This window comes from Elephas maximus, chromosome 25 (genome assembly GCF_024166365.1).
Source record: "Elephas maximus indicus isolate mEleMax1 chromosome 25, mEleMax1 primary haplotype, whole genome shotgun sequence".
NCBI lineage: Eukaryota > Metazoa > Chordata > Mammalia > Proboscidea > Elephantidae > Elephas > Elephas maximus.
In genome coordinates this window covers 62,012,858-62,028,491 of record NC_064843.1, presented here as the reverse complement: position 1 = coordinate 62,028,491, position 15,634 = coordinate 62,012,858, and the positions used below count along the sequence as shown (strand labels likewise).

The following is a 15,634-nucleotide window of genomic DNA, read 5'->3' as shown; positions in this document are numbered from 1 at the left end:
GGAGGACAGCCATAACATACTGGGAAGCATGGCCTAGCCAGGTGGACACACAACCCCAACCATCACAGGTTCCATATACCTTATTTGCATAGTCCCACTCAGTCATTGTGTATGAGTCACAAAGACCATGGCTAGAAGGGCCATATTAAATAATTCATGGCACCGCAGTATGTGTGTGAGGAACGAAGGAGAATGGTCTGGAAATTGCAGTGCAGAGCAGGGAAGATACCTACCTCATTTGTAGGCCAAGTGGTGGGTGGGTATAGGAGGAGAATAGAAGCCTTACCTGACAGGCTACAGGGAAGGGAGAGGGAACCTTCACAGATGTGAAGTAGAGGGCATGGAGTGAGCTTTAGAGGATGTAGTGGTGAGAGGGATGAGAGCTGGGGTCTGATTAAGTGATGCCCAGAACTTTATGGGGGTGACAGTCGGAGATGAGGTTCATGTGAGAGGCTTGGGTTTCTCAGGAGATGGATGGAAATGGGCGCAAGGCCTGATGGGACATCTCCTGATGTGTGCCTGGGGAGAGGGGTCCATGGTCGCTTCTGCTTATAGGCTTCTCCTTGAGCCTGGCCTCTTAGGCAGCTTGTGGTAGGGAGGTGAGAAAGAGAGTGTGGGTGTCTTGCAGGAGCGAGGGGAGGACCTCACGTCACTCTGCGAGGGTGGGGCGGACTAAGGGAGGGGCCGGGAGTGGCTTTGTAGCTGCTTAACTTCAGGAGTAATTCCGTGTCAAACACTTCCAACTGCTGCAGCCATTTGGGCTTATGGGAGGGAACGCAGAAGCCAGAGACCAAGGGGCAGATTTGGGAGAACTCTGTCCTGAGCTGGTGGCTTAATCGGTGGGAGGGGTGAGCTCCCCAATAAGAGAGACATTTATATTCATTTTTTCTTATTTTTGAAATTGCTTATAATCATTGTAATCTGGGTCTCTTTGTGATCACTGCCAGTTTTGCTCATTTTAATTGAGAGACAAAGGAATTATGGGTCAGAGGACATATTTTACTTTTAAAAGTGTTCAATTTTGGTAATATTTACTCATACAATGGTTATGCCTTAAGTTTTGGACTTGTATTGGCATGCAAATAACCTGTGTGTGTCAAAAAATTTGATATGGTGCTGATTTATTGCTGTTTTGTACTAATAGCTTATTAAAAAAAAGGATAATATAACAAAATTAATGTAAATTCACTTAAAACGTATATTGGTAAATTTAAGTTATGCTGCTAAATAGTATGTTTCTGATTTTAGATTTTTTTTCTTATGTAACATAGAGACTTATGTAATAAATGAAGTATAAATATTAGTTTAAAGAAATTGGTAGTTTGAGACATGGGCAAACAGGGACCATATATTTGTGCCAGAATTATTCTGAAAACATTGCTCTTTAGTAGAAATTAATAGAGTGACTCTTTATTGCCCATTACCCTGTTTTATTTGTTCCTTGTCTGGAGCAGCCCTGAGTACTTTCCCAATCCGGAGGAATCTTTTTTGTCCATTGCTGTAAGACGTTTTGCCCTGATTTTTTTTTTTTTTTTAATTAACTTTTATTGAGCTTCAAGTGAACGTTTACAAATCAAGTCAGTCTGTCACATATAAGTTTACATACATCTTACTCCATACTCCCACTTGCTCTCCCCCTAATGAGTCAGCCCTTCCAGTCTCTCCTTTCGTGACAATTTTGCCAGCTTCCCTCTCTCTCTATCCTCCCATCCACCCTCCAGACAGGAGATGCCAACACAATCTCAAGTGTCCACCTGATATAATTAGCTCACTCTTCATCAGCATCTCTCTCCCACCCACTGTCCAGTTCCTTTCATGTCTGATGAGTTGTCTTCGGGGATGGTTCCTGTCCTGTGCCGACAGAAGGTCTGGGGACCATGGCCGCCAGGATTTCTCTAGTCTCAGTCAGACCGTTAAGTCTGGTCTTTTTATGAGAATTTGGGGTCTGCATCCCACTGATCTCCTGCTCCCTCAGGGGTTCTCTGTTGTGCTCCCTGTCAGGGCAGTCATCGATTGTGGCCGGGCACCAACTAGTTCTTCTGGTCTCAGGATGATGTAGGTCTGTAGTTCATGCGGCCCTTTCTGTCTCTTGTTGCCCTGATTTTTAAAAAATCATTTTATCCCTTGCTGTGACCTTCAAGGAATGGTTTCTTCTCATTCGTGGCCTCTCCACATACGCAGATTTCACTGGTTGGTGCTAATACTCACTGGGCATTTCTTCAGGGCTGTGCCCTGGGTATGTGGAGACTCCACATATCTGGCCGCACTCTGGTGGGGCAGGAGGGGCACCTGCGGCTGGGTGGTGGTCAGGGAAGGTGTCCATGCGTGCAAGCTGAATTGGGGGTGTGTGTAGGATTTAGCTAAGAGGGACTCAGTGTACCGCCCTCAAGGCCCACCTCCCTTTCCATCCTCTTCGACGGGGCTTCTGAGACCACATCATCTTTGACCTGATCTCAGGCTTCAGAGTGTGAGAGCATGTGGGGCTGGAGCCTTTCATCTGGCATGGATAAGTTTTGTCCATCCACAGGAAGATTCTGTATTTGTATATAATCAGCAAAGGATGTATTTTTAGGTCTACATACAGAGGGCTTTATCAAATTTGAATTTTTCTTTAGTAGCAACAATGATGAGGAAGCACAATCAGCACATGCGGACTGTCTTAGGGTTTCATTACCCACTGAGTCTTGAAGCTAAAGTGCTTCTTGCTTCATTGGGCAGGTTCTTCCTCCTCACCTAGATGAGCCACTGGTCCTGTACCTGTGGTTAGCATGATATTGCGCACACAGGAGGCACCAAAGCATACTGGCTTGGTAGCAGGAAAAGGAGCCCCTGCCTTCACTCTGGTTAGAAAGTTTGTATCAACGGGTAGCCTCTGTGATTTGGATCTGTTCCTTCTGCTTTTTTTCCTTTAACAAGAGATGACAGTGTGTTCTGTTTTGGGGAACCTCTTCATAAGCTTGCCAGCCCTTAGGACTAGTGAAGCTGCTTTGTGATGAGTTTCTTCTCCACCAACATTTCTACAATAATGTTGTGTGACAGATCATCTCAAAACCCAATGGCTTGCATAAGCCTTAACAACAAGCATTTACATTTCTCCCTCCTGGGTGTGCAGGCTGGTGGGGTCAGCTCCAGACGGCAGGCTGTGTCTAGGTGTGCTCCAGGTGCTTCCTCATTTCCATTGAATCAGCAGCTACTGGGGGTTTCCCAATCACTGCCCTGTCCTGTTTTAAACAACCTGTTGGCCAAAGCAGGTCAGGAGCTTAGCCCCCAGTCAGTGTAGGTGGAGGGCAGAAATACATTGTGGCTTTTTCACAAAGGACCACAAGAGGAGGAAAGAGGGGAGAGACCTTGGCTGTTGTTAAAAAGTGAAATCAATCTTAATCCTATAAGCCTGAAAGCAGTGGTGCTTTACTGATGCTGTTCTTCCTTGTCAAGGGTTTCTGCCTTGTGTCTCAGTAGTTTCTTTGCACTTCAGTTTCTTTGTTCCCACGTAGGGTTTCTAAATGACCATTTTATTAAGTGTCAGGTTCGCCTTGAATTCTTCATTCTTCGCTATTGCCAGCCCACGATCTTTTAGCCTTCAGTGCTGTTATCCAGGGAATCTGAGCAAAATTGGAAACGACACCCATCTCTACACTAGGCAGGGATGCCTCTTTGCTCTGGGGGGGGGGGGATGGGGGTTGTTCCCTACCTGGAAGGGGCTGCATCCTACTGCAACTCCTGAATGGGATAAGGATAAGGAATCTTTCCCCCTTCCTTTGGTGCTTTCCAGGGATCTGCTGAAAGCAGGTATTGTGAGGCTGTGTTGTGATCCTTCCAATTTTTTTTTTAGAATTGCTATTGAAAAGTGGAAGGAAAAGGAGGGACAGTCCCAGTGGTTTTGCGAGGTGTGTTTACTGGTAGTGCTTATTGCTGTATCAGGATTAAGTGCTATTTAATAAGGGACAGTCTCATTAAGTATATGAGTTTCATGAGTCACTGAATTTTATGTATCCACAGATAGGTGAAGCTGGGCTATTCCCATCTGGTAGGATGGCCTTTGCCAAGAGCTAAGCAATTATACGACAACTAGCACGCGTAACGTTGACAGACACTTTTATAAACACTTTACATATGCTAATTTTATCATCCCAGCAGCCATGCGATGTAGAAACCATTGTTAGCCTCATTGCACAGAGCTTTTAGAGAACTTGTCCAAGATCCTGTAGCTTCTGAACTTGAAGGTTTTGCTCTCAACCGTTGCTGTTGCCTTTCAGCTAGATGTGGAAACATAATTGTCACCATGCATGAGGGTTAGCTGAACAGAGGGGTGGAAGACAGTGGGTTTTGGTGTGGAATATAGATTATCTTGGAGATAGAAAAATAATAGAAACAGTTTGCTGGCTGTTGTTGGTGCTGAAAAAGAAGGAGAAATTAAAGATTTCTAAAAACGCAGGAACAACCCCTAGCTCTGCCAGTTGCCTCCCTATGGTTAAATTTGAATGGCTTCCCTGTGTTTTGTGATTGTAGGGAGGTGATGTACTAGCATTTGACTCAAAGACCCTAAAAATCATAACCTCAAAGGCAATTTCCAGCCTCAGCTCTGTAATCTGGGACTTGTCCTCCCTCTCTCTTCCTTATCGGCGCCTAGGAGGCAGTGGGGAGATTACCCTGAGCTCTTTCTTAGGGAACATGGAAGTTCCCATTTTCAGTGCCCCACACTTTCCTCTTAGTTCTTACTTTGTCTTCTTTTCTGTCTGTACTTTTTTTTCTGGCTCTCCTGCTGTTTCCTCGAGGTAATGATTTATTTTTTATACTCCTGACCTGATTTCTGTTTTTGCTTTGTTCCCTTTGGTCTCTAGGCCTTTGTGTGGTTCAGGTTTGGAGTTGGAAGACCTGGACGGGAGTTCTCATCCCCAAAGGGCTGTGTTACCTTGGGCAGGTCACGTAAGCTTTTGAACCTGAGGTTTCTTTGTCTTGATCACATCCGTTTCATCTACTTAACAGGTTGTGGTGAGTGTCAAATAAACTCACGGAACTGTCTTTTAAAGTGTAAAGCATGACATAAATACATGGCATTATTAATATTTCCAGGCTTCCCATGGTGTTGCCCACTCCTGCTTTGATGCCCTGTGTAAGCTTTGGTCATAGTGCCCTTTCTGCTACTTATTCAGTTAGCTGTGTACCCTTGAGGATCCTATGTTTTATTCTCTTTGAATTTTTTAGCACAGTGCTTGTTGGCAGGGGTAGGGGTCAATACATGTCTGAGTGGGGGAAGAATGCCTGTCTAAAGGAAGTTTGTGGTCAGTCAGTTTTCCTGAGCAAAACCTTCCTATTATATCTTGATGGTTCTTCAAGTTAGCCTTGCTGAAGATCATGTTTTTTTTTCATACTTTCCTGTGTTCCTTTTTGCAGAATGCTAAATTTCAATGTCTTGTGGTTGGTTGCCTTCCCCACAACCTATTTACTTCATAAGTTTTATCTGATGAGTCTTTCTTTTTAATAAGACAAACCAAGAATCATCCTGGATTTTGAGTTAGAGACATAAAATATTGATATTTCTTTCTTGATTCATTTAACAAGTGTGTTGAACACCTTTTATGTGCTAGACTGGGGCTAGGGATGCAGCAGTGAAAAAACCAGGTGAGATTTCTGCTATCATAAAGCTTGCGTACTAGTGGGGGTGCCAGCTAATAAAGAAGTAAGTGAATAAATGAGATGATTTCCGCTATTCTTGAGTGCTGCAGGGGGAAGTCATGTGAAGAGGACTCCCAGACCACGAGGAGTCTTCTACACATGTGAACAAACTGAGGATGTTATAGATATCATGCGCTTGGTTTCATTGTGTGTCAGGTTACCTTGAGTGTGTCTCATCATCTTGTTACCTGAGTACTTTAAGCTCAGCATCATCCATGTCTTATTCACAAGAAAGGTGCTGTTGGATGGCTGAGGAAGAAGGTAGCTGTTACCTGGCCTTTTGGCTTCACAGCAGACTAGATGGGGACTGTCTTTGTTCAGGTTGTTGATATTTGATTGTCTCTGAGGGACTGGGGAGCCCCTGGGGAAGATGGGGGAGCTGTTGACCCCCCACTAAACCTTTCTGTGCCATCTTGCTGTGTCAGCACATACACATCCTTGCTGTGAGGACAGTTGTTTGCTTGCCGTGGCACTCTGTGTCTGAAGTCAGTTCACTGGTGGGCAGTCACTCGTCCATCATTCGCAGAGCTTATGATGGAAAAAGGCAGAGTAATATGATGAAATGTGAAGAGTGATACATGGGGGCACTTTTAGATTTCTTTGAGGAGATAGCGTGTAATTTGGATGAGAAAGGATCAGCTGTATGAAGATCTGGGGGTGGGGAAAGCATATCCAAAGGGCCCCGAGTGGAGAATGCAGGTGGCAAGTTTGGGGAATGGAAGGAAGCCACAGAGTGTAGGGCATGAAGGGGGAGAGTGGTATGAAATAAAGGTGGTGTTGAACGGGGGAATCAGCTGGGGCCTTGCACATGATCTTAGGCGGGGTTCTCCAGAGAAGAAAAACCAGTAAAGTGTATAAATATGTATATAGAGAGATTTATATTAGGGAAACAGCTCACGTGGTTTATAAAGGCTGGAATGTGGGTCAGGCTGGAGGCTTCTCCTGATTCAAGTAGCAGCAGAGGCTGGTGAATCCACGATTGGTGAGTCAGAGAGCAGGGCGCTGGCTCACAGACTGTGAAGATCAGTGAATCCCAAGATTGGCAGGCAAGGACGGCAGGTAAGCTGCTAGCTCAAGTCCCAAGAACTGGAGGTCAGATGAACAGGAGCTAGCTGCAGTATCCAGAGTGAGGACGAGCCCCAAGCCCTGCCAAAAAGTCTACTTATATTGATGCCGACCACCCACCAAGGAAACTCCCTTTTAGCTGATTGGCTAATCCCAGTGGGTCCCATCATGGAGGTGATCACATTATATCAAATCTCATCATGGAGGTGATTATACCATTATACGAGTGCCAAACTATATCATAACTGCCAAACCACTGAGAATCGTGGCCCAGCCAAGTTGACACACAACCTTAAAGATCGCAGGAGGCATGGCAAAACAGTTGGACTTTGTGTATAGCTGGACGCCACTTGGAAGGTTTTCAGTCAAGGAAAGATCTGACTTACATGATTAAACCTTCAGGTTGACTGCGTTGTGGGGAATGGACTGCAGAGAGGAAAAGTGGAGGCAGGGAGCCCAGGCAGCAGATGAAGATAGATAGTGATGTAGACCAGGCCGGCCTGGGCTTTGAAGTGTGAGAAGTGGTACAGGGTTGGGACCCATGTTGGAGGTGGAATTGACGGGACAGAGGGATGCATTGGAAACGGGCAATGAAGGTGCAAAAAGAAACCAGGATGACCCTGGGCTTTGGCTTGAGCAGAAGTGGATGGTGGTGCCATTTATTAGGGTAGAAAAGTCTGAGGGAAGAACAGAACTTGAGGGGAAAACAATAATTCCCTTTTTGACATGCTTAATTTACGAGACCTTTAAGACACCCCTGTGGAACTGTCCAGTTGGCTGTAGGCTGTAAGAGTAGAGAGCTCAGGGGAGATGGCAGGGATTCAGGTAGAAATTGGGAGTTATCAGCAGAGATGGACTATCTCTCTTGGAAAGCCCCGGTAGGTATATAATCTAATGGGTAGTCATTATCACATCATTGTATGTTGTGGAAACTTTGGGGGTGTAGTGAAAAAGGTCAGCAGTTTGTATCTACCAGGTGCTCTTTAGAAACGCCGTGGGGCAGTTCTACTCTGTCCTATAGGGTCGCTATGAGTCGGAATTGACTCAACAGCCATAGGTTTTTGTTTGTTTGTTTGTATGTTGTAGGCTGTTTCTTTTATTCAGTTCATTCAAGAAAATAATATTTGAACTAAATGTTGTGCTAGATGCATGGGACATAATGACGAATTTGTAGACTGTGGGTTCTGTGAGGGCAAGGGTGTATTAACAGAGAAGACAGATTGTCAAATGGAGGATTAAGTCACGTTTGACATGTTCTAGGATAGGGGACAAGAGGGTGATGGGGAACACACAACAGAGGCACTAACCTAGTCTTGGGGCGGGGTGAGGTGTCTCCGCTGATCACTGAGGGGTGAGTGGGAATCTGCTTGGTGAACTGTGCTTCAGGCAGAGGGAACAGTGCCAGCGGCGGATGGGCTAACAGTTTGGATTGAAGTGAACAAAACCCTTCCTCAGAACTAGTAAATTCTGTAGAAGGCACCCCAGGATTCCTGGGCAAAACTGTGTGGCTAATAAGAGTAATATTCACGTGGGTTGATGATACTAGTTTCGTCATTACTTGCTTTTGCACGGGTAAATGAGTTAGTTACTAGGAGTTTCCTCTGCTCTGTGCTCAGCTTAGAAGCCCTGGTGGTGCAGTGGTTAGGGCACTTGGCTGCTAGCTGGAAGGTCTGGGGTTTGAACCCGACAGCTGCTCCGTGGGAGAAGGATGCGGCAGCCTGCTTCCGTAAAGATTTACAGCCTTGGAGAACCTAAGGGGCAGTGCTGTTCTGTCCTGTAGGGCTGCTGTGAGTCAGAATTGACTTGACGGTGTTGGGTTTGGTTTTGGTGGTGCTCAGTTTTATTTGATGCAGTAAATAGAATGTGAGATTGGTAGCACATATGATTTTTTTAAACACCTTTATGTGTATTATTTCAAAGACCAGAGAAGATTTTTGCATGAAAGGCCCTTGTATAGTTACCAAAGGTAAACAACTGTTTAGACTTACCAACATTACTGTGAACTTGGAAACCCTGGTGGCTAGTTGCTAAGTGCTACAGCTGCTAATCAAAAGGTCGGCGGTTTGAATCCACCAGGTGCTCCCTGGAAACTCTATAGGGCAGTTCTGCCCTGTCCTATAGGGTCGCTATGAGTCGGAATTGACCCCACAGCAATGGGTGTTTTTTGGTTTTAATGGGTATTCACCTGTATTCATAGTATTAGGACTCCAAAAGTAATGTACACCACTCTGTTACAGATTGAATAACAACATATTTTTTTTTTTGAATAATCCTCGTAGAGTTTTAAGGAAACTTAAATTTTCCTAAGGATACTAGTGTTTTCTTCCAGAGCACTAAAACCTTGGTCAGGACCCTGTAAATGGCGCAGCCTTGTCTGCTGAGGAAAATGAACAAAGGTGTGTTGACAGTGATGACTGCTTTGACAGTTGTTGTGAGGTTTGGCCTGGGATAAGTGTGCATGTGGAAGAAGTGGCTGTGCCTGCTGCTCGGCCCCAGCAGGACTTGTCACTGGCCTGAATTCCCTGCATGACTTGCCTGTCTACTCACAGTCCCTGGCTTTAACAAAACTATGCTACAGCAGGGAGCAACAGTGCTCAGTGCAGCCCTAGGAACGCATGGCGGGCTGCCACCCTGTCCAAACAGGAGCAAGGACAGGCCACTGGAAGCTGGAGAGAAGGCAGAGCACATGCAGGGGCCTGGATGGAGATGGATGGATGGGTGGGTGGATGCCGTGCCAGCTCGTGGTAGTTCCCTTGAGCTGGCTTCTTTCTTCCCGTCGAGAGGTAGGAGCTAGGAGAGATTGGTCCATCTAGGCCCTCCACGTAGCAAAGCTGTGTTTCAGATCTACAGACTCATCCTTCTTCACGACCTGTGTCAAAAGCTGCGTCCCCGGGAGTTCCCCTTCTCCACCTACCGTGAAGTCATCTGGCTCCTCTCTAGACTCTCCCTCCCCCTTACCTTCTAACTGGTATTTACTTAATGTGCGGTTGTCCACTCTCATCTACTTGGATCGGAATCTTGCGGCATTCAGTCTCCCAGTCTCCTGCGCAGGTCCTTTAGCGAAGTTGTGCAATCACAGTGGGCTGGCTGGCATCCTTGTTTCCCTGGGGCTTTCTCTTAGGGATGTTAATTGAACAACAAATGGCTAGAGGGCAAATTGAAGAAGAAATTTGAAGGAGGCTTGAGTTCCAAAGGAATAATTTATTTAAAAGGGAAAAAGAAAGACAGGGTGGAGGAGTGCCCTGGGGCATGTTCACAGACTGAATTGCCTCAGAGTTCAGAACTCTCATAGGTGTTGGAGTGTTGCCTGAATTACCTCAGAGTTCAGAACTCTCATAGGTGTTGGAGTGTTCCTGTTGTTAAAAACCCAGTGCCCTCAAGCCGATTCCCACCCATAGTGACCCTGTAAGTTCCCTGTTGTTAGGTGCTGTTGAGTTGATTTAGACTCATAGTGACCCCATGTGACAGAGTAGAACCATCCATAGGGTTTTCTAGGCTGTAATCTTCATAAGAGCAGATCGCCAGGTCCTTCTCCTGAGGAGCCTCTGGTTGGGTTTGAACTGCCAACCTTTTGGTTAGCAGCTGGGTGCCCTCAGGGCTCCGTTGTTTTTTTTTTGTCCTATGAGGGGGTAGTGAGCCCTGGGGGTGCAGTGGTTAATGCTTGGCTGTTAACCAAAAGGTTGGCAGTTTGAATTCACCAGCCACTCCTTGGAAAACCTATGGGGTAGTTCTACTCTGTCCTACCGTGTTGCTACGAGTTGGAATTGACTCGATGGCAATGGGTTTGGTTATTTTATTTTTTTTGGTTCTAAAGCTAACTTTTGCTTTCCTTCATTTTGAAAAGGTTGTTTGTGAATTCTGATAATTGTGCATTGTCATAAATGGAAACTTTTTCTTTTCAGATAATGTGGATGGAAGTGATCTTAAGCAGTTTTTTGAGACCAACTATTCTCAAATATATTTCATCTTCTATGAAAATTTTATGACACTGGAAAATAGTTTGAAATTAAAAGGTAAGCTTTTCTATAAAGTTTTTAAAAAATTTTTTTTATCAGATTAAAACATTCAGAAAGTTTTAGAAGTTGTATGTGCCATGAGCCACAAATTATTAGTTTTTCAAACCCAGGTAGCCATTTTTTGCACTTCTTGCTTGCCAAGCCATAGCAACGTTGTGCGATCACAGTGGGCTGGTTGGCATCCTTGTTTCCCTGGAACTTTCTCTTATGTACTGCTGTTAATTGAACAACAAATGGCTAGAGGGCAAATTGAAGAAGAAGAAATCTGAGGAAGGCATGAGTTCCAAAGGAATAATTTATTTAAAAAGGAGAAAGACAAATAATATGTGTACATTGTAAAAAAAAAAAAAAAAAAGCTCAGATACCACTAAAGGATTTCAAATGAAAACTGAAGTGTCTGTTTTGCCTAGGCTCTCAGTCCTGCTTTGCAGAAGCAACCACTGTTAATGTTTCCTATATCTGCTTCCATATACATTATTAATGTGTTTATATATGTTTATGGTTATACCCATTGTCATGGATTGAATTGTATCCCCCCAAAAATCTGTGTCAACTTGGTGAGGCCACAGTCCCCAATATTCTGTGGTTGTCCTCCATTACACGATTCTAATTTTATGTTAAAGAGGATTAGAATGGGATTGTAAGACCACCCTTACCCAGGTCAGATCTCTGATCCAGTGTAAAAGGAGTTTGCCTGGGGTGTGGTCTGTACCACCTTTTGTCTCTCAAGAGATGAAAGGGGAGTAAGCAGAGAGTTGGGGACCTCATACCACCAAGAAAGCAGTACCAGGAGCAAAGCGTGTCCTTTAGACCCAAAATCCCTGTGCCTGAGAAGTTCCTCAACCAGGAGAAGACTGACGAGAAGGCCGACAGAGAGAAAAAGCCTTCCCCTGGAGCTGACACCCTGAATTTGGACTTTCAGCCTACTTTACTGTGAGAGAATAAACTTCTCGTCGTCAAAGCCATCCACTTGGGCATTTCTCTTAAAGCAGTACTAGGTGACTAAAACACCATCTATACATATATAAAATAAAAGAAAAAAAATAAAATCACACGAACAAGGTCACGATGTATTTGCTTTATATTTAGGTGCTTTGTGTTAGGTTTGGTTGTTTCTCCTTGGGCATGCACTTAACCTCCCTCTGACTCAGCTTCCTCATGTCGGCCTTAAGAGTTACCATGGATCCGTAGGATTTCAGCACAGAGTTTGCCACACAGTACATGCTCACTAAATGTTAGCCGCCATCATCATCATCTTCTTGTATTTTCATGTAATCTGTTTTGGAAGTCCTTCCATGTTAGCACATAAACCATTTCCGCCTCATTTTTAAACAGTCATATAGCACCACATTGGGCGGAAATGCCATAATTTCAAAAAACTGACTTCTCAGTGACTGGAAATCATAGATTTTTAAGGTTGGAAGGGTCTCAGGAGACCAGGTTGTCCACACTCCTCATTTTGGAGTGGAGAAATCTGCATCCAGAGAGGTTATGTTACTGGCCTGAGGTCACACAGATCATTCACTTGCACAGCCCGAATGGCAGCCAGGTTTCCTGGTGTTTAGTTCAGTGCTCCTCCTTCTGAACCAGTGGCTCTCAAAGTGCTTCCTAGACCAGCCGCGTGGTTACCTCCTGGGGGCCTACCGAACGGAAACCGGCCGGAGACCAGCCGCATGGTTACCTCCTGGGGGCCTGCCGAACAGAAACCGGCTGGAGAACTCAGCAGTCTGTGTGTTAACAAGTCCTCCGTATGATACCGATGCACTCCAAGGTTGGAGAACCACTCTCCTATTTCATATTGCTCCCATAAAAAAAAAAAAAAATACTGAAGTTAGACGTTGAAACATTGTCTGTATTGGCAGCAGTTTGTTTTACCCACAGACGAGAGTGCCTGTATCTGTGCCGTAGACCACATGTGCTTTAGCATCCCAAAGTGTCTCCTAGTGCCGGTTCCTCTCAGGGGCTAGTTTTGTGGACCCCACTATAAACCAGGTGAAAAGTCAGATGTATTATGAGATAGATACATATAGACAGCTGTGGTTGTCGGGAAGATGGACAGATGATTTCCCTTGTATGAGTGAGGCTTTGGGGAAGAGGTGGGCTTGGGGGTGGACCTAAGGTAGATTTCAGGTGAAGGAGGACAGCCCTGCAGGTGGAGGGTAGAACATTCAGCAAAGGCAGGAGGCTGATTTGAGGAATGTGTGGGGAAAAACATTTCTTTTTTTTTGCAACTTAAGTGTATAAAACAGATTCACAGGAAACCAGATTTGGCTAGACTTGCAAAGAGCCTTGAATTCCAGGCTACAGAGTTTGGGCTTTGCTCTTTAGGTGGTTAAGGCCCTTGAAAGCATTTGTTACTGAGACTGTTGTGTCTTGTAAATTGTGAAGTGGTGAGTGAATTGGAGGCAGGAAGACCAGTTAGGAGGCTGGTACCCTCATCCATGTGAGAACAACCAGTTAGGAGATGCCTGATCCAGGGAGGTGGCAGTTAAGGGACGAGAACACTTGCATTTCTCAGTTATGATGCCCCATCCACGAGACTTGAATTTAAAGAAAACCCAAAAAACCAAACCTGTTGCCATTGAGTCAATTCTGACTCTTGGCGACACTACAGGACAGAGTAGAACTGCCCTAGAGGGTTTCCAAGGAGTGGCTGGTGGATTTGAACTGTCAGCCTTGTGGTTAGCAGCTGTAGCTCTTAACCACCCTGCCACCAGGGATATAAGGAAAGAGGATATGAAAAGAAGTCAAAGATGTTTTCAGGATGTTGAGTCTGATTTGTGAGGTTCATGAGAGCAGTGGGTACCCTGGAGGGGAGCCAGGTTTGGGAGGTAAGAGGAAGAGTGCATCTTTGGGCAGTCTGAACTTGAGGTGCCCATGGGTCAACCAGGTATAGGTATTGGGCTTGGGAGAAGAGAGGTGAAATCATGCTGTTGCCAAGGAGAAAAGCATACATATTTATAGAGAAAAAGTGACAGAGCTAGGGTAGAGAGGGAAAGAGGAAAGACAAGTTAGAGGACTGCCAGGAAAAGTCTATTGTTACAGGAGCCCGGGGAAGAAAAAGTGCAGGGAACGAAGGATCAGCAGTGTCTGATGTTGCAAAAAGCTGAGGAGCAGCAGGACGAAGAAATGGTAGCACATTAAGGAGGTCATCAGTGACCACTGAAAGAAAAGCTCTAGGCTAGGAGCCAGACAGAGAGAAATGGAGTAACTGGGTGATGGATGAGACAGTGAAGGCTGCACATGAGAACACACTTGTAGAAAATTTGATGGTGTAGATGAAGGATTGTATCTCAAGGAGTAGCATGTTCACGGGAAGATTTTGAAAGGATGCATTTGCCCGTTGTAGGCTAGGAGAGAGTCAGTGAGGAGGGAGATAACTGCTGGTGTAACTTGCCGGAGGAAGCGAGTTGACACAGGGTCAGGTAAAAAGAAGAGAGTGTGAAAAGGAGCGATAGGGTGATAGTTTTCAGGAGAAACAGGTAAGAAGATGAGTGTAGATACAGAGACGTTTTGAGGTGGAGAGGAAAAACTGAGGGACTTCATGTCAAATACCTTGATTGCTTCTGCAAAACAGGAGGCAGGTGTCAAGCATAGAGTGGAAGGAATTTAAGGCAAGTCAGTGTGGTAGTCTCTATAATATGGCAGATGACTTGGAGTCTTAAAAGTTTGGCTAGAATGTTCTAGGCTGTAGTAGATCATCAAGTCATATACAGGCATGTGCCAGTAAAATGCTACTCCAACAAACTTTTTTCTCCATGGGTCGCTCAGTTTTTCCCCTGTGGTTAATATGTACTGTATTTGGATGTAAGTAATGCGGCAACACAAATAAACCTGTTCGTTTCCCCCTTGAGGTATTTTCATAAGCACGCTATCTACGTTTTTTTTTTTTTTTTTTCCAGCAAAATGTGGGGTGGAGGGCTTGGTTCACATGTCTTGCAGTTGGCGAGCTGTTGGCCAGGGCACCTTGGATCTCCTCCATGTGGCCTATCCTTCTCCAGTGGGCTAGTTCCAACCTCTTCACGCAGTGGCCTCAGGGTTCCACGCTCAGCCAGCGTACAGTATTTCCAAAGTTCTGCTTGCCTCACATTTGTGAATGTCCCAGTGGCCAAACCAAGTGACATGACATCTCACGTTCGAAGTGTGGAGAAATGGACATCTCTTGATGGGAGGGGAAAAATTGTGGCCACTTTTGCAATCTCCCATAAAGAGTCATAATAAAGAACCCTTAAAAATGGGGTGAGATTTTGAAGTTTCTTGTTTTTAGAACAATTCAATTGAAGTACAGGAAAGAAAGTGTACCTGAAAAAAAATACAAAAGGGAATAGAGGAAAATGTTTACTAGGAATAATGAAATTGTCTTGTGATGACTTCAGCCTTCCTGTTATTGAGGCCAAAAGCCTTGGAGTTATTGGTCCTGTCTTCAGGGTACCCAGAATCCAGCCTCTTATTGCCTACACTGGTACCACGGAAGGCCCATCACCCTCACCTGGATTATTGCAGCAGCCTCAGCAAAGTAGTCTCCCAGTTTCCACACTTAAACTTCTTCCCTGTCCTCTCCCACCCCCGGGTTTCTTTTCAGAAGAGCAGCTGGCATGGTGCTTTGAAAATGTGAGTCAGGTGACTCTCCCCTGCTCCAAACCCTTAAAGGGCTTCTCGTTCCTGCAGTCATTACACTGGGCTCAGGCCCACCCGCCTTCTAACCTCAGCTGCCATAACTCTTCACTTACTTTGCTCCAGCCACAAGGACTGTCTTGCCGTTTATTGACCATGCCAAGTATGCTCAGCCGTAGGGACTTTGTGCTCTCCAGTCCTCCGGCAGAACATTCTTCCCGGTATTTCCATATGGCTTGCTTCCTTTCCTCTCCTAAGCCTTT

At 45.2% G+C, this 15,634-nt stretch overlaps 1 protein-coding gene across 6 annotated transcripts in view; it reads left to right on the top strand.

The window, feature by feature from the left end:
- RALGAPA2 (Ral GTPase activating protein catalytic subunit alpha 2) overlaps positions 1-15,634 on the top strand; it is a 459,903-nt gene that overhangs the window by 30,590 nt on the left and 413,679 nt on the right. For all 6 annotated transcript variants that reach the window (XR_007515412.1, XM_049869401.1, XM_049869403.1 and 3 more), the window contains exon 2: positions 10,644-10,754. Coding sequence is in view for 5 of the 6 variants with exons in the window: in XM_049869401.1 (XP_049725358.1) it covers positions 10,644-10,754 (111 nt within the window). In the remaining variant the exon portion in view is untranslated. The remainder of the gene's footprint in view (positions 1-10,643; positions 10,755-15,634) is intronic.